The sequence below is a fragment of the Mustela erminea genome, chromosome 9 (assembly GCF_009829155.1).
Source record: "Mustela erminea isolate mMusErm1 chromosome 9, mMusErm1.Pri, whole genome shotgun sequence".
NCBI lineage: Eukaryota > Metazoa > Chordata > Mammalia > Carnivora > Mustelidae > Mustela > Mustela erminea.
In genome coordinates, this window is record NC_045622.1 from 84,734,881 (window position 1) to 84,762,611 (window position 27,731).

Here is a 27,731-nt window from a genome sequence, read left to right on the forward strand (position 1 = left end):
GGAGAAGGCAGAGGGAGAGAGACTCTTAAGCAGACTCTGCTGAGCATGGAACCCCACATGGGGCTTGATCTCAACAACCCTAATGCCATGAACTGAGCTGAAACCAAGTGTCGGATGCTCAACTGACTGCACTACCCAGGTTCCCCTATACCTATAGGCATCTCTTTAAACTGTACTTAATCTCTAAAGGAAGATAACAAGCTCATAATTTCTTCTAACCTGATATAACTCTCTGTGTACAATTGAGAACATGTCAATCCTTTCCCCGGGAGAGGGGATTAAGTCCTGTTATGTCTAATCTTCTCCTTGATACTCCGTAACTTAAATATTAGGATGTAAAATTAGCAATACTTTAAGTACTGTGTTAGAAAATCGGTACCTCTTATGTCACATAATAAGGAAATGAGAGAAAATAAAACAAATATATATCTGTATATATACAGATGTCTGCATAAAACAGATATACAAAAAAAATAAGCAAAATAAGGAGGAATTACTCAAGACCATTACAGTCATTGTTTCTTTAACTGGTTTCATGCTTATAGCTGGTATTATAACTGCCTCTTCCACTACCCATTCTGTGGGCCTTCAGCAAGTATCACAGCTGGTTGTGGTTCTTTACCTGGTAGTGTGACCCAAACTTCACTTCTAAAGGGTCTGTGCCATTATGAGTCCTGCTTGGATTTAATTGTGGTTTTCCATTGCTTTAATGACAGGGCGTGGTAACACTTGAGAGTCACCTTAAGGGATGCCCTGTATTCCAGACATACCCACCCTCATTTCCACTGTGGAGTATTTCAGTTTCCCCCTGATAGTCAGGATCATTCATCCAATCCAGCACTGTAACATCCTTCTTTGCCTGTTGGTTCAGTGGCATGAGGAGCTCAAAGTAGCCAGATGGCAGTCTAACTTAAGAGTCCAGTAGAATCATTATTGGTCTCCTAATGAAGCAGTCCTCCTGTTGGACCTTAGACCTCTAGGCCAGCAGACCATAAAGTCACTGGAACAGGAAGAAATTTGGCTAGTGGTTCATAAGGGATATTAATGAGTAGTGACAGTCCCAATCTACCCCTTGATTCCCAGGCCCATGAAGCCTAGGTATAAGAGAAACAGTCCCAGGCAACCAGATGCTGATTCAGAGCATATACAACCTTCTGGAGAACCTTGTCCTAGCCCTCAAGGTATTGCCACCTACCTGGTACTAAAAAAAAAGTCTTCAAAAGGCCATCCCACCATTCTGTCAAGCCGCTGCTTCAGGCTGATGGGGAACATGGTAAGATGAGTGAATTCCATAAAAATGGGCCTGCTATTACACTTCTGTTGCTGTGGAGTGAATTCCTTGATCAGAAGCAATGCTGTTTTGGAATACCATAATGGTGGGTCAGGTGTTGGCCCACAGATGATAAAGTTTTGGCCGAATCACTGAAAACAGGGAAGTCCATATCCAGACTATCCCAAGTAGGAACAAAGTTGTTGCTCCTTCCATAAGGGAAGCTGTTCAGTGTAGCCAGCCTATCACCAGGTAGCTGTCTGATCACCCTGGGAAATGGTGCCTAATCAGGGGCTTAGTGTTGGTATCTGGCTGGCAGATTGGGTACTCAGCAGTGGCCATAAGCAAGTCAGCCTTAGGGTGGGGTAGTGCATGTTGCAGAGCCCCTGCATGACATCCATTTTTGCCACCACGGCCACTTGGTTCATTAGCCCAGGGGCAGCTGGGGAAGGAGGCTCTCTGTTGTCCACAGACCAGGTCATTCTATCCGTCCTCTGCTGAGGTCACACTTTGGTAAGAGTAAGCATTCACATGGAAAACAAATATCTTTAGGTTTTTTTGCCCATTCAGACATGTATCCACATACCTTTCTTTGTCACCAATTTTCCAGTTATGTTCCAGCCAGACCCCCAGCCATCCAGCCAAACCATGGGCTGTGGCACATGAATCAGTATATAATTGCTCTTCTGGCCATTTCTCTTTTCAAGCAAAATGGACATCCAGGTACATTGCTTGATGTCCTGTTCACTGGGAGGGTTTCCCTTTACCACTCTCCTTTGAAGATATCCCAGGAAGGGGCTTTGGGGCTACAGCTATCTACATTAGGTGGTCTTTATGGATCTCATGGGACTACTTGTAAACCAGGCCCCAGTCTTTTCTTCCTCTGTCAACTGGTTGTAAGGGTACTTTTAAGGGTACAGGTTGGGAGAAAAAAGTGAAGCATGAATGGGGACCATAGGCATTTGGGCCACCTTTTTTTTAGATTTTAGTTTTAAGTGATCTCTGCACACAACGTGGGGCTTGAGTCTACAACTCTGAGATCAAGAGTAGCATGCTGGGGCGCCTGGGTGGCTCAGTGGTTAAGCCGCTGCCTTCGGCTCAGGTCATGATCTCAGGGTCCTGGAATCGAGCCCCGCATCAGGCTCTGCTCAGCAGGGAGCCTGCTTCCCTCTCTCTCTCTCTCTGCCTGCCTCTCTGCCTGCTTGTGAGCTCTCTCTGTCAAATAAATAAATAAAATCTTAAAAAAAAAAAAAAAAGAGTAGCATGCTGTCTGGACTGAGCTAGCCAGGTGCCCCTGGGCCATATCTTAATGTAACTTGTACCTTCAGGGCCAGGTTGGGCCCAATCATGTATATACCACTCCCATTTGATGATGGAGTATTACTGTGCATGCCCATCTTTGTAGTTTGTTGGATCAGATAACACCCAGTTGATGATGGGTATTTTGAGTCCTGTGGTAACTTGGGGGCCCGTGGTTAAACATTCAGTTTCTATTGAGGCCCAGGGTGGGTTTTTCAAAAAAAGAGTAGTTAAACATCATCCGTGTCTGTCATTGACACTTCAAGGACTGGTGGATCTTTTAACGTTATGGCCCCAGTGGCAGAAGAGCTGGCACAGCAGCCAGGACCTATTATACAGCCTTTGTTGTCACCCAGAACTAACAGTTTTTCGGGTTACTTGGTATACAGGCCAGAGTAACACACCCAAGTGGGGAATATGTTGCCTCCAAACCCCAAAAAGTCCCGCTAGGTACATCTCATGTGTCTTTCTTGGTTGTACAAAGGCCAGAGACAACTTATCTATCCTTCCCCTTAGTAAGGATAGCTCAACATATCCTGTACCACTGAATTTCACTGAAGTAGAAAGCCCTTGAATTTTAGTCTGATTTATTTCCCACTCTGTGATATGCAAATGTCCTACCAATAAGTCTGAGTAGTTGCTAGTTCTTGCTCATTATGTCTAATCAGCATTAATATTTATCAATGTAATAGGCCTGTGTGATATCTTGTGGAAGGGAAGGGTGATCAAGATCTTTGTGAACTAAATTGTGAATTAGGCGTGGAGAGTCAACATGACCCTGAGGTAAGACAGTAAAGGTGTATTGGTGTCTTTGCCAGCTGAAAGCAAACTGCTTATGGGTGGGTATGGAGAGAAAGGAATTTTCCAGATCCATAGCTGCATACCAGGTACTAGGGAATGTGTTATAATTTGTTCAAGCAATGAAACCATATCTGGTTACAGAAGCTAAAATCGGATTCACTACTCAGTTAAATATACGGTAATCTGCTGTCATTTTCTGAGACCCACCCCTCTCCTGCATTGGCCAAATAGAGATGAATGAGGCTATCGTGGAAAGCACCGTCCTTGCATCCTTCAAGTCCCTGATGGTGGCACCAATCTCTGCAGTCATAATCAAGGGTCATAATCCCAGGGTCCTGGGATCGAGTCCCGCATTGGTCCCCTTGCTCAGCAAGGAGCCTGCTTCTCCCTCTGCTTCTGCCTGCCACTCTGCCTGCCTGCGCGCTCTCTCTCTCTCTCTGACAAGTAAATAAATTAAAAAAATCTTAAAAAAAGAAAAAAAGACAAAGTCTGTTCTTGTACAGCTTCCATTCTTGGGGTAGGATAGGAGATCAGGCAAGCAAATAAAAAAATTTTCTGCTTATGAAATTAGCATTTCCGTAAGATCTGAGTAAAGAGCACATACAAATGTCCTAAGGCAGAAACAGGTCTGGTAATTCCCTTCCCGGACATGATCATACCCTAGATCAGTGTTGTCCAATTTAAGAGTCCTTCAGATCACCTGTAAGGCTTGTTGAAACATAGGTTGCTGGGCCTACACCTAGAATTTCTGAATTAGTAGGTTTGGGGTAAAGGCCTGTAATTTTCATTTCTATATGATGCTAATGGTGTTATCTTATCATCCTTGCCTTCTTGACATTCTTATCTCTGCTTAAAAATAAAGTATTTATCCTCATTTGACAAGACCAGAAAGGTGAATATGGGAGTCTGAATAGACATTTGTATAGAAGACAATAGTAGAATCTCAGAGATTAAGGTTTCTGAGGAGGAAGAGTAGGTAACTAACAGTACCTTTTCAACTAACTGAAGTTAGCTGTTGGTGATGACTAGCATTTATTGAATACATACCATGTGCTAGGCACTGTTCTGATTCTTAGGTTACCTCGTTTAATTCTCAAGTCTGTGAGATACGTACTGTTGTTAGCCCATTTTACAGAAACTAAAGCAAAGAGCAGTTAACTTGTTCAAGTTCACACAGCTAGTCAGTGGCAGAGGCAGGATTTAAACCATGAAGTATGACTTCAGAGATGTTGCTCTTAATCACAAGGTATTCTGGGTCTCAGGGAAAACTTTTGAGAAGGGTGGGAGTTTAAAATTGAGTAGAGTTGACAAATGAAAAGAAATCAGAGCCATTAGTGATGGGAGACTTTTAAGAAGAATGTTTAGTCTCTTGGTTGGGAGTTAACATGTATGTTAGGTTATACTTTCTCATTACTTCAAAAATTAGAATTATTTTCCTACAACATTCTTTCATAAAGGTTTTGAAGAAGTTTGGTTAGTTTATATCAGATTGAATGGTTGCAGTAAGGTAAGGGAATTTTCAAGGTGTTTACCAAGCATCTCTCATATATTAAATACTCGGGAGTTTTGGATACATCAGTGAATAAAACCAAAATCCCTGTCCTGTAATTTCACTGGGGTATGTGGAATGAGACAGATGATAAGTAGTAAATAAAACTATAAATTATCTAGTATATTTGGAGGTGATAGGGGAAAAAGAAAACAGGGTAAGGAGGAATTGAAGGTGGGTTGAGGGGGCAGACTAATTGAACTAGTGATATGTGAACAAGGACTTTAAGGTGGTAATCTTCTGAAAAGAGAAGAAATATTTTACAGTGAGAAGCAGGGTACTTCAATAAGGGTGTTTTTGTTTTGCTTTTGGGCCACCAATTCAAATGAGACTACAAGTTTTGTTTTTAAAAAATTGCCTACCCCTTTGCTAAACTTGCTTAGCAAAAAAATCTTAATTCTTTGTTACATATTTATCCTTTGTTGCTGCTACTGCTGTTTTCAATTTTAGCAGTGTGCTAGATGACTTCATGTGACTGGCTGCTGCGATCAGCTTCCTAACTTTTACTCAGGCCCATCTAGGTAGGCCTTGCCAGTCTAGGCCTTTGCAATTGCAGTCAGTACTCTTTTCGCTTGGTCAGTAGTAAGTGTTTGTTCACCAGCGTGCTAGCCGTATGCTAATATGTGTGGACATATTGCATAATATGAAGAGGTAAATGAGAGGACATGGGCTTGTTTTTCTTTCATTTTTTGTAGAACATGACCACAGATTCCCCCTTGCCCTGAGATTTTTATCTCTGAATGAAACACACATTTTTCATTGTTCCTTAGACAGCTACAGTAGGAACGCTCTTATCTTGGGGTCTTTGGGCTGTTTCCTCAGCTAGGAGCTGATAATCCCTCTGATAATCTGCATGGCTTTCTCTTGTCATTTCATTCAGTTCAAAATGTCACACTGTTAGAAAGGTCTGTCCTTAAGGGGCGCCTGGGTGGCTCAGTGGTTTAAGCCTCTGCCTTTGGCTCATGTCATGATCTCAGGGTCCTGGGATGGAGCCCACCATCGGGCTCTCTGCTCAGCAGGGAGCGTGCTTCCCTCTCTCTCTCTCTCTCTGCCTGCTTGTCTGTCAAATAAATAAATAAAATCTTTAAAAAAAATTATTAAAAAAAAAAGGTCTGTTCTTAGTACCCTCAACGGAAAGGGTATATACCCTCCCCCATCACTGTAGCCTCATATCCTGCTTGAAGTTTCTTCATAGCATTCATCAATCCTTGATACTAAATATTTCTCTGTGCTTGTGTATTGTGGGTCCATCTTCACTAACTGGGGTGTCTCTTGACAGTCTACCTTGAGCAGTTGGGTTTTTTCTTCCATGTATCCCTCATATAATAACTAACATAAATAATGATTTACTAAAGACTATTTAATTCTGGGGCACCTGGGTGCCTCAGACAGTTAAATACCCAACTCTTGGAAGTCGGTAATCTTTTGAAAGGAGAAGAAATATTTTCTAGTGAGAAGCAGGGTACTTCATGAAGTCTCGGCTCAGGTCATGATCTCATGGGTAGTGAGATCTGGTCCTGCTTTGAGCTTTGCGCTCAGCAGAGAGTCTGCTTGAGATTCTCTGCCTCTGTCCCTCCTCCAGCTTATGTGCACACACAGTTTCCCTCTCTCTAAAATAACTTAATCTTTTTTTTTTTTAAATTTTATTTATTTATTTGACAGAGAGAGATCACAAGTAGATGGAGAGGCAGACAGAGAGAGAGAGAGAGAGAGAGAGAGAAGCAGGCACCCCGCTGAGCAGAGAGCCCTACGCGGGACTCGATCCCAGGACCCCGAGATCCTGACCTGAGCCCAAGGCAGCGACTTAACCCACTGAGCCACCCAGGCGCCCCTAACTTAATCTTTTTAAAAAAGAATATATTTAATGCTGGCATATATTCTGCTTTGACTTGTCTCATGTTCAGAGTTTAATAAATTTGGCCTCCTTAAGTTTAAATGTTCCTTGGGGGTTCTGACCATGTAGCTTGTTCTATGTTGATAGGCCTGTAGGCTTGTATGGGGTATAACTCAGCATAAAATAATGAAATTTTCATATGACTTCATCATTCTCCTTACTGTGTGATCACTGATCCTATTTAAATAACTTGAGACCAGATTTGTCTGACCCAGTGAAGCATGACAAACACAAAAATGTGGATAAGCTAAAATACTTTTGCTTGGATCTGCTTAAATTAGATGGCTTAACATTTAAAACATTTCTCATATTGAGCAAACTGGAAAATAACTATTACTCTGGTAAAGCAACTAATAGGATTCTCACATAAATAGACAAAGTTTGATTTGCCCAAAGCCACAAAGGGTCTAGTAGAATAATGCCAAAAATAAAAGTGTGAATAATTTGGAAGGATAGGGTATAAGTAGAACTGTGGCTATACAAAAAACAAAACCAGAGATGGTGTTTTTCGTCATTGGTTAATATCTCTGTATTCCTTTTTTTTTTTTTTAAACAAGAGCAAGTTTGGGCTCAGTCTGACCCTTTATAACATGCTAATGATGAATTGCTTCTAAGACTTATAAATTGTGTTCTAATGTAACATAGGAGATGATGGTTTGAAATGTGCTATTAAAGGCTAATCTGGTATATCAGCTAATTAACCTTGATATGTTGTGCACCTGCTGGTCATCTTAACATCATCCTCATAAAGTGTGTTTTGGGGTGAGTATGAATATTATTCACACTTAATAGACATGTTTATAAAAATTTTTAAGATAATAAGTTTGGGGGTACCTGGGTGGCCTGGGATCCAGCCCTGTATCAGCCTCCCTGCTCAGCAGGAAGCCTGCTTCACCCTCTCCCACTCTTCTGCTTATGTTCCTTCCTCTCTTTTCTCTGTCAAATAAGTAAATAAATAAAATATATTTTTTTTAAGATTTTATTTATTTGAGAGAAAGAGAGAGCATGAGAGGGGAGAGGTCAGTCCAGAGCCTGATGTGGGATTCGATCCAGGACTCCAGGATCATGACCTGAACCGAAGGCCATTGTTTAACCAACTGAGCCACCCAGGCACCCAAAAAATAAAATCTTTAAAAAAAAAGATAGGGGCGCCTGGGTGGCTCAGTGGGTTAAGCCGCTGCCTTCGGCTCAGGTCATGATCTCGGGGTCCTGGGATCGAGTTCCGCATCAGGCTCTCTGCTCAGCAGGAAGCCTGCTTCCTCCTCTCTCTCTCTGCCTGCCTCTCTGACTACTTGTAATCTCTCTATGTCAAAAAAAAAAAAAAAAAAAAAAGATAGTAAGCTTGTAAATTATAAAATTGTTTTTACCTGTTGTTTTAAAATATGGTATATGCCTTTCCTTAAATGTTTATTATAAATAATTTCTTCCTTTGCATTATCGTTTTTGTGTACCAGAAATCCGGAAGGTGAATTAGCCACTTGGAAATTTATTTTCTCTACTACAGACAATAACATTTTTATTAAGGAAAATTTCCAACCAAGCACATTCCAACCAAACACAATGATCCCTACATATTCATTAGCCAACTTTAAAAACTTCAACACATGGTCAGTCTTGTTTCATATATATACCCCTACCTACCTTCTCTTTTACTTTGTATTTATTTTGTGGTATTTCAAAGCAAATTTCACAGTATGTGTCTCTTTCAACCATAGTACGTCTCTGAAAGATATATATATATACTTAAAATTTTTTTAACGTAACTATAATATATGGGATATTTTAAGGCAGGCTAAGCATTCTACCTTCTTTGGTATCTTAAGTCAGTCTTATGATAATATAAATAATATAATGCAATTACAATGATATAAAATAGTAGTGGTTTTATAAGTCTTTGATTAGTTGGCTTACAAATTTCTGGAAATAATCCTTAAGAAAACAGAAATAACAAACCTTTTGAGCTTACAGAAAATTTCCGTTTAATTTTTATGAAAATTTGTAGAGAAAGAAAAAAAACGTATATTGTGTATCAAAGTGAATATTATAACTTTGGATTTAGACTCAACTGAAAATCTTTTTCTCTACTCTATAAAATGTTATTAGGTTCTTATATTAAATCAAAGATATATAAATTTTTGCGTAGCAACCTAGTGCATAAATGTGAATTGTTGGGCAACCCCTTCGGGTCCCTTCCCTCCTTGGTAGCTTTGTACTATCACTTTGCTATCACACAATAAACCTTACTTTAGTGTCCATCAAAAAAAAAAAATGTGAATTGTTATGATAAATGTGTATCTTTCAACAAACTTGACTTACCTAATGCCAGAAATCCTAGACCATGTTAATAGTGAACAAAATTGTGATACAGTAAAAAATTCAGCTGTACTAGTTTCTCATAAAAGGAAGAAATTTAATTTGGTCAGGGAACTAGGCCACAAACAATAAGATATAATGAAGAAGCTAAAATAAAAACATTTCATGGTACCTATACATTCAAATCCTAGAAATTTGAACTATGCTGTGTGTTGTGAGAAATAACCGGCTGTCTTCTTGTTCATTTCTAATAATTTCTTCAGAACCTGAAATGAGATATAATCATTAAGGGCCCAACATGACCATTTTTGTCTACCTCTTAAATGAATATGTTAATGTCTGAACATTAGAGATAATTAATATGTTGCAGCAATTTGAATCACAAAATAATTTGCTTTGACAGATGTATTTGGGGTTTTTTCCACCTGGTTTTCTTTTTAAAATTTTTTAAATTCCAGTGTAGTTGACATACAGTATTATATGTGTTTCAGGTGCACAACATAGTGATTAGACATTTATGTACCTTGTGAAATGTTTACCATGACAAGTGTAGTTACCATCTGTCCCTATACAAAGTTATTGCGGTATTATTGACTATATTCCCTATGCTGTTCCGGTCATCCCTGAGACTTAGTTATTTGTTTTATGTATTTTATTTTTTGAGAGAGAAAGAGAATGCTTGGGAGTGGGAGAGAGAATCCCAAGCAAGCTCCACACCCAGCGCAAGCTCATTCCAGGGCTCAATCCCAGGACCCTGAGACCATGACCTGAGCCCACATGAAGAGTCGGATGTCTCACCAACTGAGCCACCCAGGTGCCTGTGGAAGTTTGTGCTTCTTAATCCCCTTCACCTATTTTGCTCCTTCAACAGCTACCAGTTCTCTATGGCCTATTTCTGTTTTTTGATTTGTTTGTTTTTAGATGTCACATATAAGTAAAATACGGTATTTTGTCTTTCTCTTATTTCACTTAGCATAATATCCTCTTGGTCCACCCATGTTGTTGCGAATGGGAAGATATCATTTTTATGACAATATTTTGTGTAAATATACATACACATCTTTTTCCATTTATCTGTGGATGGACATTTAGGTTACTTCCATATCTTGACTTTTGTAAATAATGCTGCAGTAAACACAGGGGTGCATATCTCTTTTAGAATTAGTGTTTTAGTTTTCTTTGGGTAAATACCCAGAAGTAGAATTACTATATTGTATGATATTTCTTGTCATAGATAGCCATTACGAGATTAGACTAGAAACTGTCATTACTAGATTGTATAATATTTTTAATTTCTTGAGGAACCTCCGTACCGTTTTCCACAGTGGCTATACTATGCGTGAGGGTTCCCTTTTCTCCACGTCCTTGCCAACATTGGTTATTTCTTTTTAATTCTAGCCATCTTGACGGTGTGAGGTGATAATCTCATTGTGATTTTGGTATGCATTTGCCTGATGATTAGTGATGTGGAGCATCTTTTCATATGTCTGTTAGCCATTAATATGTCTTTTTTGGGAAAGTGTCTATTCGGGTTCTCTGTTCATTGATTTATTTTTTTATTTATTTTTTTTTTTTGGTGTTGAGTTTATGAGTTCTTTATATATTTTGGGTATTAACCCCTTATAAGATATGTCATTTGCAGATATCTTATAAGTCGGTAAGTTGCCTTTTTGTTTTGTTGATCATTTCCTTTGCTGTGCAAAAGCTTACTAGTTTGATACAGTCCCAGTTGTTTATTTTTGCTTTTGTTTCCATTGCCTAAGGAGACAGATCCAGAAAAATATTGCTAAGGCTGATGTCCAGAAGTTTACTGCCTTTGTTTTCTTTAAGGAGTTTTATGGTTTTGTGTCTTAATATTTAGGTCGTTAATATATTTGAGTTTATTTTTATGTATGACCTAAGAAAGTGGTCCAGTTTCATTCTTTTGCATGTAGCTATACAGATGTATTTCTTCTAAAAGAAAAATGTTTCAGGAAAATACTGGAGATGGGAAAGGTTGGATCTGAAAATTTTGTCTTTGTTCAAAGGAAAGGTCAGTAATGCAGGTGATGACAGAAATAAAAAAGGAAAATGATGAAATGGAATTTTGGAATTGTGTCCAACCCAGGCCTTGGTGTCTCTTGTTATGAACATAGCCAAGCATATGTCACATCACCATCACATTTCATTTATTTCCTGACAGAACAACAGACGGAAACTCTTCATAGCCTTGACTTTGGCATCGTTTTTCTTGGGCATCTGTTACAAATGCCAAAGTCTGTCTCTTTTTGTGTGAATAATGCTTGGAACTGATAGACTGATTTTGAATATGCTCTACCACACCACTACCAGGAAATACCATACTAGTCTTCATTTCTTCTTCTTGGTGAAAAGAAAAACACCTGTTTAACCAACTTTAGTGTATCATTTGTATAAAATAGGATTGTTTTGGTAAAGATCATTAAAGCTATATGGAACAGTTAAAACAAATTTACTTATCTCAAGAAATCATACTTGTTTTAACAATAACTTGTTGGTACAAAGTACCAATTGTACTTCCTTTACACTAATTATAAGTTAAGGGCTCTGCTCGAAACATAATTTCGTTCCTTTGGTTCACTTGATTCATTTTAATGAGGGGCTTGGTTTTATAGCTGGGGGCGGGGTTAAGGGAACCAAAAAAGGATAATGAGACCTCAAATGAGTCATAGCTGTGTGAAGCCACATCCAGGCCCAAGAAGGGGTGGAGTTTACAAGTTATTGGAGCCCAGAAGAAGCTATGGTTGTAGAGGGATGAGGCTTGGCTGGAATCATGGTTGTGATGGAGGGATTGGACAAATAATACTTGAGCTCTTCTGCCTTCTGATGTTCTGCAGAACCCACTTCTAGTGGACCTAAAGAGTCCATGTGACACAGAGAATAGCAGTTACCTGTGCTCATTTACAGATGAGCAAATGAAGTTTCAGAGAAGCTATGCATTGCCCAAGGTTTCCTTAGAGATAAGCCCTTTGATTCTTCCAGCTCTTTTTTTTTAATTAAGTGCTTTATTGAGATTTAATTTACACACCATAAAATTCTCCTGTATTGTGTACAGTGATTTTTTAGTACATTTACGTCACCACAGTATCCTCACCATCTAATCTTCAAACCTTGTTAGCTCAGAAAGAAACCTTGTGCCCATTTATAATCACTCCTCATTCTCACCCTTAGTCCTGGGCATTCATCTGTTTTCTGTCTCTTTAGAGTTGCCTTTTCTGGGCATTTCCTATAAGTGGAATAATAGAATGCCTGTTCTTTTGTGTTTGGATTTTGTGACTAAGCATGATGTTTCAGAGAATCATCCATGTTGTAGCGTGTATCAGTGCTGTAAGTGCTTGTAGCGGAGTAATACTCCTCTGCACAGATGGACTCATTTTGTTTATCCATTCACTAGTTGGTATATATTTGGTTGTTTTCACTTTTTGGCTTTTGCAGATAATGCTGCTGTGAACGTTTGCATAAAAGTATTTGAACATATGTTTCATTTTCCTTGGGCAGATACCTAGTAGTGGAATTGTTGAGTCTTTATGGTAATTCTGTGTTTAACATTTTGAAGAACTGCTAAATTGTTTTCCAAAGTGGCTGCACCATTTTACATTCCCACCAGCAACATCTGAGGGTTCTAGTTTCTCCACATCCTTGTCCACCCCCTCTGCATGCATGTGCATGCTCTCTCTCTCTCCCAAAGAAAAGACAAGACCAGAGCTGAGATCAAGAGTCAGACTCCTAACCGACTGAGCCACTCAGGGGCTGATTATTCTTGTACTTCATGATTTTGTTCTGAATTCTCAGACTATGATTAGCTAAAATAAAGTATTTATAAAATACTTGACATTAGATATGAGTGGGACAGGCATGCTAGAGTTCCACAGACAAAGTTAATTATATGAACTCCAGGTGATTTGTCTCTGTACTCAATTTTGAAAACAGATTTTATGCTGAAGAATACTGTATGATAGATGAGGTAAAAATATTTAACTTGACTCAGAATATAAATTAATACAAAGAACATTACGCTTCATAAATAGGAAAATGCAGGCTCTGCAAGATTATATGTTTTACTGAAAGTCTTCTAATGTTGATTGCAGAATCAGAACTGAAATTGGGGCCTCCTAATTTCCAGTCCAGGGTTTTTTTGTTTCACATCTATGAAAAGTTTAAAACCATATTTTTAAAGCTTAAAGAGAATTTTGTTTTTATTATACCAGCATATCTCTATCTTCAGTGGCCACATTGTTTTAACACAGATAAGAGAGTAATAAGACTACTTAAGGTGGCGCCTGGGTGGCTCAGTGGGTTGGGGCCTCTGCCTTCGGCTCGGGTCGTGATCTCAGGGTCCTGGGATCAAGCCCCACATCGGGCTCTCTGCTCAGCAGGGAGCCCGCTTCCTCCTCTCTCTCTGCCTGCCTCTCTGCCTACTTGTGATCTGCCTGTCAAATAAATAAATAAAATCTTAAAAAAAAAAAAAAAAAAAAGACTACTTAAGGTGGGGGTGCCTGGTGGTACAGTCCATTGAGCATCTGACTCTTGGTTTGGCTCAGCTCCTGATCTCAGGGTCCTGGGATCAGGTCCTGTGTTGGGCTCCCTGCCCAGTGCAGACCCTTCACCTCTTCCTCTGCCCTTCCCCACCATATTCTCTCTCTAAAGTAAATAAATAAATCTTTAAAAAATAAATAGGACTACATAAGGCAAAACCATTCATTCAGTGCTTAAGTAACTTATTACTTGTATGCAAGTACTGGCTTGTCTCCCTGGGATTTAACTTATTTCATGGAACTTTTGCTAATTGATTTTAAAACTTGGAATGTGTTTCTTAACTACCATGGACATAGAGTATGCTACCCAAGGAGTAGATTTGTATGTTATGACTATCAGGATATAAACCATAAGATAGCTTATTCTCAGTAATATATTCAAAAACATTTTTTTTCTTATGATTGTATACCATCGCTGCACAAACTAATTTTGGTGAGATTTTTTTTGTCTCCGGTTTCTCATTTGCCTTAAAAACTTAATTTTCTTTGCTAAACATATTAGATTAAAATTAAGAAGGGTAGGGGCACATGGTGGCTTAGTCAGTTAAGCATCTGACTCCTGATTTTGGCTTGTGTCATGGTCTCAGGGTCACGAGATGGAGGCCTGCGTGGGACTGGACTGGGTGTTGGGAGTGGAGCCTCCTTGAGATTCTCTTTCCCTCTACCTCTTCCCCCCTCCTCTCTCTGTCTCTCTCACCCTCTCAAAAAAATAAACAAAAATTAAAAATTAAATTAAGAAGCTTAGGGAGAAAATGTTCAGACTTAAGGTAGAGGGTAGTAACTGAATAATTAATCTTTTGGTTCGTTTTAATTTTTAGGAAAATATCCGTTTTTTAATTTGGCATTTAAGTGACAGCAACTGAAGGAAGATGATACGACCCCCTGCAAAATCCTGATCCTTTTTATCTTCAGTACAGAATCTACGCTACTTTGAGTGTGTGGAGAGGGGATAGAGGATTACAGTTTTATGCTAGGCTGGGAATACGAAGATTAAAACAATTATGACTCTTATCTCTTGGCTCCTTCCTCTTCTCTAGGCCGTTAGCTCCTGTAATTTTTGGAGTATGTTATGGGGGTAGTATAAGTTCTCTGTCCTTCTCCCTACCACCCATCCAGGCCTTTGGGGGCTAGGATAGATTATAGCAGGGTAGGTCCTATATTAAATAAATGAACATTATTCAAAGGAGATCTTACATTGGCCCAAATATGGAAATTTGTTGACCATGTTTTGATTTGTTTTTTTTTTCCAGGATGATTTTTCTTTTCTTTTTTTTTTTTAAGTTGGCTTTTGTGGGGCTCTGGCTGGTTGAGTCAACAGAGCATGTGACTCTTGATCTTGAAGTTGGAATCGTGAATTCAAGCCCCACATTAGGCATAGAGATTACTTTTAAAATCTCAAAAAAATTTTTTTTAAACTTAAAAAATCTGGGGTTTCTAGGTGGCTCGGTTGTTGGGCATCTGCCTTTGTCTCAGGTTATGGTCCTGGCTTCCTGGGATCGAGCCCCGCGTCAGGCTCCCTGCTCAGCGAGAGGCCTGCTTCTCCCTCTCCCACTCCCCCTGCTTATGTTCCGTTTCTCCCTGTCTGTCTGTCTGTCTCTCTCTCTCTCTGTCAAATAAATAAATAAGATCTTTTTTAAAAAAATAAACTTTAAAAATTTGGCTTTTGTTTAAAAAAATAAACAATGTCATGGCACCTGGCTGGCTCACTTGAAAGAGTGTGTGGGTTTTTGTTTGTTTTGTTTTGTTTTGTTTTGTTTTTTTAAGATTACTCGTTTTTTAGAGAGAGAGTGTGTGAACATGGATGGGGGAGGAGCAAAGGGAGAGACTTCACAAGCAGACTCCCTGCCAAGGCACAGAGTACACCACTGGGCTCAATCCTGGACCCTGAGGCCATGACTTGAGCCAAAATCAGGACTTGGACACTCAACCAACTGAGCCACTCAGGCACCCAAGCAAGTGACTCTTAATCTTGGAGTTGTGAGTTCTAGGCCCCACATTGGGTATAGAGATTTGTATTAAAAAAAACAAACAAAACCCCCCAAGACCATAAAGTAAATTTAAAAAAAAATTTTTTTTAATAATGTCAACAAACCAGTGACTCAGATTTTTATAAGGGTTAAAATTTTCCAGCTTTGGCCATTAGGAACCCTTCCAGTTGGCTTCTCTGTCCCCTTGACATGCCATTGTTGTTTTTATTTATTTATTTTTTTACTCCTTGACATGCCCTTGTAAATGTAGGGGTTTTCCCCCATCTGTCTGTCTCCCCCCCCCAACCTCAGCACTTCTTACTTCCTGGTACTATAGGATGCTCCAGATTCATTTCTTCTATATTTCCTGCTCCAGTACTAGAATGACCCGTTTCTTCAAGGAGCACTGCTTCATTTTTCTTGAAGTATGGTGTTAGGAATCCTTATCTGGGAAAGAAGTATGCTCTTGGCATCTGGGGAGTCTTCATTTCAAGGTCTGTCAGCTGACAGAACAGGGAAATATGTGTGTGGATTGTTTTACTTTTTAAATTTTTTTTTTTTTTAATTTGACAGAGAGAGATCACAAGTAGACAGAGAGGCAGGCAGAGAGAGAGGGAAGCAGGCTCCCTGCTGAGCAGAGAGCCCAATAGGAATATTTTAAAAGCAACATCTGGATATTTGTTTTTTTATTAAAGAATTTCAAATTATATTCAAAATGAGTAGCAAAATAATAAAATTAGACTCCTGTACAACACTATGTACAACAATTAATTCAAATGGGATTGTCTGGGCGGCTTAGTCGGTTCAGGTGTCCCAACTGTTTATTTCGCTCAGGTCATGATCTCGGGGTCATGGTAGTGAGCCCTCCATTGGGCTCCCTATTTGGCAGGGGTCTGCTTGAGGGTTTTCTCCTCCTGTTCCTTGCATGTTCTCTCTCTCAATTAAATAATTTTTTTTTAAGATTGTATTTATTTGACAGAGTATACAAGCAGGGAGTGGCAGGCAGAGGGAGAGGAGAAGCAGGCTCCCCGCTGAGCAGGAAGGCTGATGGGGGACTCGATAGCAGGACCTTGGGATCCTGATCTGAGCCAAAGATAGATTCTCAACCAACTAAACAACCCAGGCACCCCCTCAAACAAATAAATCTTAAAAAAAAGAAAAAAAAGATGTTCAACATCATTAGGTAAATGCAAATCAAAGCCCAAATGAGGTACCATTTCATACTTACTAGGATGGCTATTTATAATGAAAACACAGGCTGTAAGAAGTATGAAACCCTTAACCATTGCTTGTGGGAATGTAAAATGGTACAGTCATTTTATTGACCATTCTTCAAAATATTGAACAAGTTTGAGTTGTCGTATGATAAGGAATTACACTCCTAGGTATCTACCCAAGAGAAAACATACATCCACAGAAAAACTTGTTCACTTATGTTCTAGCGACATAATTCGTAATAGCCGAACAGTGGAAGCAACCCAAATTCCATCAACTTATAAATGGCTAAACAAAATGTATGTATATCTATACAGTGGGATATGGTGCAGCCATAAGATGGAATGAAGTACTGTTATATCCATTTTGTAACATGGATGAACCTTGCAAATGTTAAACTAAGTGAACAAAGTCACAAAAGGCCCACATAATATGATTGCATTTTTGTGAAATGTTTTGAGTCAGCGAATACAGAGACAGAAAGTAGATTAGTGATTGCCTGGGGTTGGATGGAGGGGGCTATGCAGAGTGATATTAATGGGTACAGGTTTATTTTTGAGGCAGTGAGAATGTTCTAAAATTAAGTTATGGTTCTGGTTGCATAACTCTGACTATTCTAAAAATGCACTGATCTGTACACTTTAAAAGGATGACCTTTAAGGTATGTGAATTATATATCGATAAAGCTGTAATTTAAAAAAAACATTTGGGGCACCTGGGTGGCTCAGTGGGTTGAGCCGCTGCCTTCGGCTCAGGTCATGATCCCAGAGTCCTGGGATCGAGCCCCGCATCAGGCTCTCTGCTCAGCGGGGAGCCTGCTTCCTCCTCTCTCTCTGCCTGCCTCTCTGCCTGCTTGTCATCTCTCTCTGTCAAATAAATAAATAAAAAATCTCAAAAAAAAAAAAAACCATTTAGAACAAAATAAGAAAAATGAGAAACTTAGGGATAAATTTAACAAAATACTAGCAAGAATAATGCACTAAACTTTACAAAAGACTGCTGAGAGAAATTAAAGACCTAAATAAATAGACATACTCATGGATTAGAACACTCAGTATTTTAAAAGTGGTAGTTTTCCCTAAATTGATGTGTAGATTCAGTGCAATGTTTTTTGTAGAAATTGACAAGCTGTCTGTAAAATTTGTATGAGAATACCTGGCATAGCCAAAATAATTTTGAAGAACAAAATTGAAAGTTTTGTACAACCTGAATGAGTCACTTATCAGGCTGTGTGTTACTGGCCTAAGAACAGACATATTAATGTAGCAAAGTAGTTAAGAGAACCACAAATATATGGCTAGTTGATTTTTTTTTTAAAGATGCCACGGCAATTTTATAGGTAAAAAAATGTTTTTTTCAAAATATAGTACTGGGACAATTGCATACCCAAATTTTTAAAAATGAATCCCAAGCCTTACCAGCCACCATATACAAAAAATTAATTCCAAATCAATGATAGACCTAAATGGAAAAAGTAATACTCTAAAACTTCCAGAAAGAGTCGGAAGAGAAAAATCTTTGAGCTATTAGAGTAGGCAAAGATCTCTCACCAACAACAGCAAAAATACAATTCATAGGGATGCCTGGCTAGCTCAGTCAGTCGAGCATGCGACTTTTGACCTTGGGGTTGTAAGTTGAAGTCCCAGGTTAAGTGTAGAGGTTACTTAAAAATAAAATCTTTTAAAAAATGGTTCTGTTCTTCTAACTACATTTTTAAAAAAAGATTTTATTTATTTATTTAACAGACAGAGATCACATGTAGGCAGAGAGAGAGGAAGGGAAGCAGGCTCCCTACTGAGCAGAGAGCCCAATGCGGGGCTCAATCCCAGGACCCTGAGATCATGACCTGAGCCAAAGGCAGAGGCTTTAACCCACTGAGCCACCCAGGTGCCCCTAACCACATTGTTATAAGGATAAAAGCCACAGAGTGGGAGAAAATATTTGCAAAACATACATTTCACACAGATTTGATTCTAGAATATATAGGCAAAACCTAAAACTCAGTAATAAGGAAACTAATAACCCCCTCCCCCCCAAATAGGCAAAAGATTTGAGTATTTCACCAAAGAAGATTTCTGCATGGTAGATAAGCAAATGATGCTCGGCATTGTTATTATGGAAATCCAGATTAAAACCACAGTGAAGGAGGCACCTGGGGGGCACAGTTAGTTGAGCAGCTGACTCTTGGTTTTGGCTCAGGTCATGATCTCAGGATTGTGAAATTGAGCCATGGAGCACTGCATTCAGCATGGAATCTACCTAGGATTCTCTCTCTCTCTCTCTCTCTCTCTCTGCCCCTCCCCCCCTCAAATAAATGTTGGGAAAAATCACAACGAGATACCACTGCACACTAATTAGAGTGGTTACAATTTTTAAAAAGGAAAGAAAGAACTTAAAAATTGGGAATACTTAGTGCCAGTGAGGATGCAGTCACTAGACCACATCTGCATTACTGGGTGAGTGCAAAAGGGATAGCCACTTTGGAAAATAGGCAGTTTCTCTAAAGTTCAACATTACCAAGTAACTCAGCCATCCCCCCACCAATATATTTAGTCAAATGAAATGAAACCTTGTGTTCACACAGAAACTTACGTACAAGTTTATGGCACCTTTATTCATAATTGCTAAAAAACAGGAAAGAACCCAAAGATCCTTAAACTGTTAATGGATTTAAAACAAGCACTAACCTCTGATGCGTCCATATAACAGAATGCTGCTCAGCTATAAAATGTAATAGATTACTGATATAAATAAAAAATGGATGAATCTCAGACATTAAGCTAATTGAAAGTAGCCAGACACAAAAAGCTGCACATTAAATGATTATATTCATTTGACATTTTGGAAAAGGCAACTGTAAGGACAGAGAATAGATCCTTGGGAGATGGTAGGAAGAGTTCACTACTGAGGGGCATGGGGGGGAATCTTTTATAATGATGGGACTGTTCTCTCCCTTAGTTTTTGCGGTGTTTATGTACTTGGCCAAACTAGAGACAGTGAATTTTATTGTATACAAATTATGCCTTAATTTTTGAAATTTAAAAAATGAATCTTGGCGCCTAGGTGGCTCAGTGGGTTAAATCCTCTGCCTTCAGCTCAGGTCATGATCCCAGGATCCTGGGATCGAGCCCCACATCAGGCTCTCTGCTCAGCTGGGAGCCTGCTTCCTTCTCTCTCTGCCTGCCTCTCTGCCTACTTGTGATCTCTGTCAAATAAATAAATAAAATCTTTTAAAAAAATAAATAAAGTACTGACTTTATAGGAAAAATATAATCAGGTTGATCAAAAATTAAAACCTTGTTAGTCAAACTCAGAAGCAGAGAATGGAATGGTGGTCCAGAGGCTAGGGGAAGGGGGAGATGGGGAGTTGCTCAAAGGATACAAAGTTTCAGTTATTTAACATGAATAAGCTCTAGAGACCAGCTGTAGGACATCTTGCCTGTGACACAGTAATGTATCCCATGCTTTGTTAAGTGGGGAGATCTCATCTTAAATGCTCTTACCACAATAAAAACTTTTTTTTTAAAGATTTTATTTATTTATTTGACAGAGAGAGAGATCACAAGTAGGCAGAGAGAGGGGGGAAAGCAGGCTCTCTGCTCAGCAGGAATGCTGAGGCAGTTGCGGGGCTTGATTCCAGGACCCCAAGACCACGACCTGAGACGAAGGCAGTGGCTCAATCCACTGAGCCACCCAGGCGCCCCCAAAGCTTTTTATTTTTGATGATGAAAGCTTTTTATTTAAAGACACTAAAAAACAAAAAAGCAACCCACTAGATTGGAAGGAAACATTCACAGTACATATATCTGACAAAAAATATGGATCCAAAATATAAGAAAAACTCTTACAATCCAATAGAAGAGCTAACTAAACCTGCTTTTTTTAAAGGCCAAAAATTGGCAAACTTCACCAGAGGAACTGAAAGAACAGCCTGTTGGCAGATAAAAACATGCAAATTAAACCACGATGAGATACCACTATATCTACCTAGAATCACTAAAATTAAAGACTGTTGAAGCACCTGGGTGGCGCAGTTGGTTAAGTGGCTGACTCTTGGTGTTGGCTCACATCGTGATCTCAGGGTCGTGGGATTGAACCCTGTGTCAGGCTCCACACTGAGTGCAGAGTCAGCTTGAGATTCTCCCCCTCTCTGCCCTCCTACTCAGTATCTCTTTCTCTCTCTCTTTCAAATAAATGAATAAATCTTTTTTAAAAAGGAAGACTGAAAACATGTCACAAGAAGGATGTAAAGCAAAAATGAAATGTTGATTCATTATTGATGGTAATGTAAAATGGTACATGCACCTATTTTATGACCCTGTAATTCCACTCCTAGATATTTAACTTAAGAGAAATGAAAACATACGTCCATGGAAGACTTGGATATGAATGTTCCTAGCAGGGAATATAGTCAATAATACTGTAATAACATTATATGGTGACAGAAGGTAACTACATGTGTCATGGTAGGCATTTCATAATGTGTATAATTGTTGAAACATTGTGTTGTATACTTGAAACTAATATTGTATGTCAACTCTATGTCAGTTTTCAAGTCTACAGTGGTATAATTATGAAGTGTAAGATCTATGCATTTTTTGAAAAATATGAAAATTTAAGTGTATGTATCATGTATATGAGAGGGAGAAAAGGGAGAAAGCTCATTCTTATTTTATAGAAGAAGAATACCTTTTAAATATTAAAAGAATGATGTAATTAGAAAGCTACCATTTCCAGTCTCCAGTGTGATAATTACTAGATGATGTCTGAAACCTTTGGCTGTTGGGCACAAGATATTTACAGTCTTAAATTATACCTCACAATTGCATGTCAAAGGATACAGAATAACAACATGGAGCGATCTGACAGATGTGCCTTATCCCCTTCAAGTTTATCATCACCAGTCATGACACAGACAGACAGATGTGTGCATCCTTACATGGTGCAGTGAGAAGTATAAAATCTCACTCGTGTACTTCTAATGAGGAATCAGTCATACAGACCCAGAATTTGGTATAGTCTACATCCAACTAACTTGGATTCCTCAATAACAACAACAACTCTGTGCCATGAAATCAAGACAAAAGGGACCTGGGAATAGAGGCACTGTTCTCAATTTAGAGACATAACCAAGTGCAGTTCTTGAATTTTTATTGGATTCCGCATAGAAGGAGCTTCAAAATCCCACACATTTTGGCAACAATTGGGAAATTGGAATATGACCTCATGTCTATTAATGATTATTGGCTATATAGAAAAATGCTTAATTCCTAGGAGATATAGCTGAAGTATTTAAAGATGCAGTGTCATGTCTGCAAGTTATTTTCAAGCGTTTAATAAAAAAGAAGTGTGTGTTTATATCTGTTTATAAAGAAAAATAAAACGCAGGTAACACAATTTTAATTAAGATTATTGAGTCTTAAGTAATGGACGTAAGACTATTTCAATTTTTCTCTGGGTTTAAAATATTCAAAGTAAATATCAAGGGCAGAAAAAATATCTTGTTTTAAATTACTCTCAAAATGTCCAACTTTGAATTTTCTAGGTGAGTTATTTTAATTATCAGTTAATTCAAGTTATCTGATACTCCATAGAATGTTAGAATTAGAGGGACTTAGAGATTATCTTGTCTAGTCCTTCATTCACACAGATAAGAAATTTAGTCTGTCATTAATTAAATCTCTTACTAAAATCACACCGGAAGCCCGTGGTAGAGCTCCGACGATGAACTCAGCTATCCTGTTTTCCACGATAACTGCTCTTCACACTATACCCTGTCACTGCTCTCCCAGTTAAAGGAAGTAAAGTTGAATTGAGGAAAATACTATGCATCATTTCTCTTTCTAGTATATGTCAATGTATTTTCCTCATTTTGACAGCGTTGTCAGACTCTATTTGCTCTATTGATGTGTAGGTCAGATATTTAGTCAAAGTCTTCCGCTACCTTTGGTAATTGCTCTCCTAGAGATATTTTGATACTGTTGTTCGAGCTCTGTGTTTTCAGTCACTTATTTTTTGTTATCCTTTAGTTTAAGCTATGAAGAAGGACATCCCTCACACTCTGAAGCAGATCTCCTTCAGAGACAGACTTTTGCGGCCCCTCATCAGCTTCCTGGATATGCTACCACACCTCAGCCAACTGGTAAAAATGCTCTCATAAAATGAATCTGGCTACATTTAGTGATTAAGAAGAAAAATCAGTTTTCACACAATGGGTTAGGAATGTGAGCAGGACATAACGGAGCCATGGGAAAAGTGAAAATGAAAATGAAATCAAAAGCTTTGTCTTTTACTGATAGAGAGTATCTATATAATTGGTGGGGAGATCTTTTTTCATAGATCTCTGTGGATTTTAAATTATGACTGTACTTGGTCAAACTAGTATCTGTTTGCTATTTCAAAACAGTTTAGGGTTAAGGAGCTTTTGGCCTCAGATTTCTGCGATTCTTTTTAAAATAAGAAATAATCATTTGATATTAATATATATTTTTACTTGATGATATATTTTATCTTCAAATGTAGGTCTCTCTGGAATATTTGATACTAGTGTGAACAGCGCCAGCACTAACACTAAAGAATCTTCAGTGATGAATTTTCTCTCTGCTGTTGAATCCCGAACTGCTCAGGCTGCTTCTTCAGGAACTACTCTTTTACCACAATTCAGGGCTCCATCCTGGCAGACAGGTAATTCTTTGTTTTCAGAATTTTTAAATCCAGAAGAAATACTGATAAAAATACACTTCTTATGGCCTTGTCACTGTATAGTAACTGAGAAGTGAACTTTTAAACCTAGAATTTATCACAGTTTTACATTGGACAGAATTCCAGTTTATCACTCTGATGAAAACTAAAAAGTTGAAGAAGGTAATAATTAAATATAAACCCTAGATATGAAGTTCTTACCTGGTCATTTAAGTGGTTACTTGACTACTTAATAGAAGCAAGCACTCAGTTTCTTTTATTTTTCCATTTCAGCTCTATTGAGGTCTAATTGACATAGAAAATTGTAAGATGTTTAAAGTGTGAATTGTGGTGATTTGCTATGCATTACATTGTCAAAGAAATCCGCATCCATCTGGTGAATTAACACAACGATCACCTCACATATTTATCTTTTTTGGTTTTTTGGTGAACAAATTCATTTATCTTTGTGACTTCAGGCTGAGTAGGAAAAATAGTAAAAAACAATCTTGGGACTGATTTCATCATTAGAGTTACATAAAGTTATCCAGAATTGAACGGATAATGTCACTATTTAGTAAAGGCTATTATAGGCTGATATTATTGTATTTTCCCTATTTATATATACATTCCATTTTTCAACTATTTCTCCCCCAAAATTATTTGTGTTTTTTTTACTTTTTTCAAAGAATGAGAAATATCATAGCATATTTGAGGAGCTATTTTAAAGTTTTAGTGATAGGAAATAATACTTTACCATTGTTATAAATTCCATTAATAGAGCTTTTCGGTATGCTTTAGCAATGTTTTTTCCTGCTTTCAAGGAGATCATTAATGTTTTAGTGTGACATAAAAGAGAATATTATAAAACAAAGTAGTTTCATTTTTTGCTTCCTGGAATAATTGCACATTTATATATTTAGTTAGATTTTCTACTCCAATTTCTATGATAATATTATTTTATTTCATTTCATTTTTTTTTTAATTTTTTATTTTTTATAAACATATATTTTTATCCCCAGGGGTACAGGTCTGTGAATCACCAGGTTTACACACTTCACAGCACTCACCAAAGCACATACCCTCCCCAGTGTCCATAATCCCACCCCCTTCTCCCAACCCCCCTCCCCCCAGCAACCCTCAGTTTGTTTTGTGAGATTAAGAGTCACTTATGGTTTGTCTCCCTCCCAATTCCATCTTGTTTCATTGATTCTTCTTCTACCCACTTAAGCCCCCATGTTGCATCACCACTTCCTCATATCAGGGAGATCATATGATAGTTGTCTTTCTCCGATTGACTTATTTCGCTAAGCATGATACGCTCTAGTTCCATCCATGTTGTCGCAAATGGCAAGATTTCATTTCTTTTGGTGGCTGCATAGTATTCCATTGTGTATATATACCACATCTTCTTTATCCATTCATCTGTTGATGGACATCTAGGTTCTTTCCATAGTTTGGCTATTGTGAACATTGCTGCTATAAACATTCGGGTGCACGTGCCCCTTTGGATCACTACGTTTGTATCTTTAGGGTAAATACCCAGTAGTGCAATTGCTGGGTCATAGGGCAGTTCTGTTTTCAACATTTTGAGGAACCTCCATGCTGTTTTCCAGAGTGGCTGCACCAGCTTGCATTCCCACCAACAGTGTAGGAGGGTTCCCCTTTCTCCGCATCCTCGCCAGCATCTGTCATTTCCTGACTTGTTTATTTTAGCCATTCTGACTGGTGTGAGGTGATATCTCATTGTGGTTTTGATTTATATTTTCCTGGTGCCGAGTGATATGGAGCACTTTTTCATGTGTCTGTTGGCCATCTGGATGTCTTCTTTGCAGAAATATCTGTTCATGTCCTCTGCCCATTTCTTGATTGGATTATTAGATTTTATTTATTTGACAGACCGAGATCACAAGCAGGCAGAGAGGCAGGCAGAGAGAAGAGGAAGCAGGCTCCCCTGCTGAGCAGAGATCCCAATGCAGGGCTCGATCCCAGGATCCTGAGAGCACGACCTGAGCTGAAGGCAGAGGCTTTAACCCACTGAGCCACCCAGGCGCCCTGATAATATCATTTTAAACATATATTTTAAATGTTATTCATTCTTTGAAGCTTAAATATATTATTTTCTGTCTTCATAGTACTAATACTTTTTTGACATTTAATGGGAAAAAGTGAGAGAAGAAGGTTTTTGAAAGGGCCAGAGAATCTTTTTTTCCCTATTTTTCTAAATAAAAAGATTTTAATGACAGTTCACTAAAAAACATGTAAACAATAAAAAGGCCTACGAAAGGGAAGGTGATAGTTCCTTATAATCGTTCCACTTTTGTAGAGAAGAATTAGCAGCTGGTATTTACTCTTCTTTGGTATCTTTATGTATTAAAATGTACATATCCACTTAATCAGTATTTGTAGCAATAGTATTAATCAGTTATGCCATAATTATTTGATCAGTCTTGTGCTGATGGACATATGGGTTTCTTTTCTTTTTTTTTTTTTTTTAAGATTTTATTTATTTATTTGACAGAGATCACAAGTAGGCAGAGAGGCAGGCAGAGAGAGAAAGAGGAGGGAGCAGGCTCCCTGCCGAGCAGAGAGCCCGACGCAGGACTCGATCCCAGGACCTTGAGATCATGACCTGAGCCAAAGGCAGCGGCTTAACCCACTGAGCCACCCAGGCGCCCGACATATGGGTTTCTACATATTAGCACACACAATAACTATAAAGAGTATTTGTGGTACAAATACCTTTGTGTCCACTTATTTCCACAGAATAAATTTCTAGAGGTAGAACTTTTAGATCGTAAGGGTAAATGTTAACTTTTGCTACATGTGGCTAAAATGCTTTCCTGAAATGTTAATAAATCTCTTCTTGACAAAACTAATTTCTCATCAGCCTTTTATGATAAGCGTACATCTCTTATCATTGGAATTTGTTCCTAGGAAGTCAAAACTTGAAATCCAAGATATTTTTAAGTGTGTGTGTATTTAAGAGTTTTATTTATTAGAGAGAGAGTGCATGGAGTGAGGGGGTAGGCAGAGAAAGCAGGCAAGAGAGAATATCCAGCAGACTTACTTCTGATCAAGGAGCCTGTCGCAAGGCTCAATTCCACGACCCTGAGATCACAACCTGAGCCAAAATCAAGTTAGACGCCTAACCAACTGAGCCACCCGGGGCCCCCAAAATGTATATATTTTGATAAAATAAACTTCACAGTGTTCACCTCACTTAATTTTTAGATTTATTTATCATGTTAAATGTAAGCAGTTTGGGTTTGTTTAATGTTTTTCTTTTTTTTAATTTTATTTATTTGGGGTGCCTGGGTAGCTCAGCAGGTTAAAGCCTCTGCCTTCAGCTCAGGTCATGATCCCAGGGTCCTGGGATCAAGCCCCGCATCGGGCTCTCTGCTCAGCAAGAGCCTGCTTCCTCCTCTCCTTCTCTGCCTGCCCCTCTGCCTACTTGTGATCTCTGTCAATAAAAATAAATAAAATCTTTAAAATAAAAAAAGATTTTATTTATTTATTTGACAGAGAGATCACGTGTAGGGAGGGGGAAGCAGGCTTCCCGCTGAGCAGGGAGCCCGATGCAGGGCTCAATCTCAGGACTGTGAGATCATGACCTGAGCCAAAGGCAGAGGTTTAGCCCACTGAGTCACCCAGGCGCCCCAAGGAGTTTGGGTTTTAATTTTAATATTATGGACATTTCACCTTGTCTATTGCTATTGCATTGAGATTTTAAGGTAAATTAATCACTAGAGATTATGTACATTTTTATTGTTTTCTTAATTTTCAGATGACCTTATCTAACATATAAACTCATTTATAGAACAACTATAGATAAGAATTGCTAATACCTTTGTAATTTTGTTTTTGCTTTAAGAAAGCTACCTCTTTTGAGCAAGTGGGTGGCTCAGTCAGTTAAGCAACCAACTCTTGGTTTCTGCTCAGGTTGTGATTTCAGGGTCATGAGATTGAGTCCCACGTTGTATTCCATGCTTATGACAGAGTCTGCTTGGGGCGCTCTCTCTCCCTCTGGCCCTCCCCGCTGCACTTGCATGGTTTCTATCTCTCAAATAAATCCTTTTTTTTTTTTAAGATTTTATTTATTTATTTATTCGACAGAGAGAGAGAGAGAGCAAGAGAGGGAACTCCAGCAGGAGGAGTGGGAGAGGGAGAAACAGGAAGCTGGAAGCAG

The 27,731-nt window shown here is 38.6% G+C and overlaps 1 protein-coding gene across 4 annotated transcripts in view; it reads left to right on the top strand.

Moving 5' to 3' along the window:
* The window catches only part of QSER1 (glutamine and serine rich 1), a 77,678-nt gene that overhangs the window by 8,235 nt on the left and 41,712 nt on the right, over nt 1-27,731 (top strand). For all 4 annotated transcript variants that reach the window (XM_032356760.1, XM_032356762.1, XM_032356763.1 and 1 more), the window contains 2 exons: nt 22,891-23,003; nt 23,384-23,545. In XM_032356760.1, coding sequence (XP_032212651.1) covers nt 22,891-23,003; nt 23,384-23,545 — 275 coding nt within the window. The remainder of the gene's footprint in view (nt 1-22,890; nt 23,004-23,383; nt 23,546-27,731) is intronic.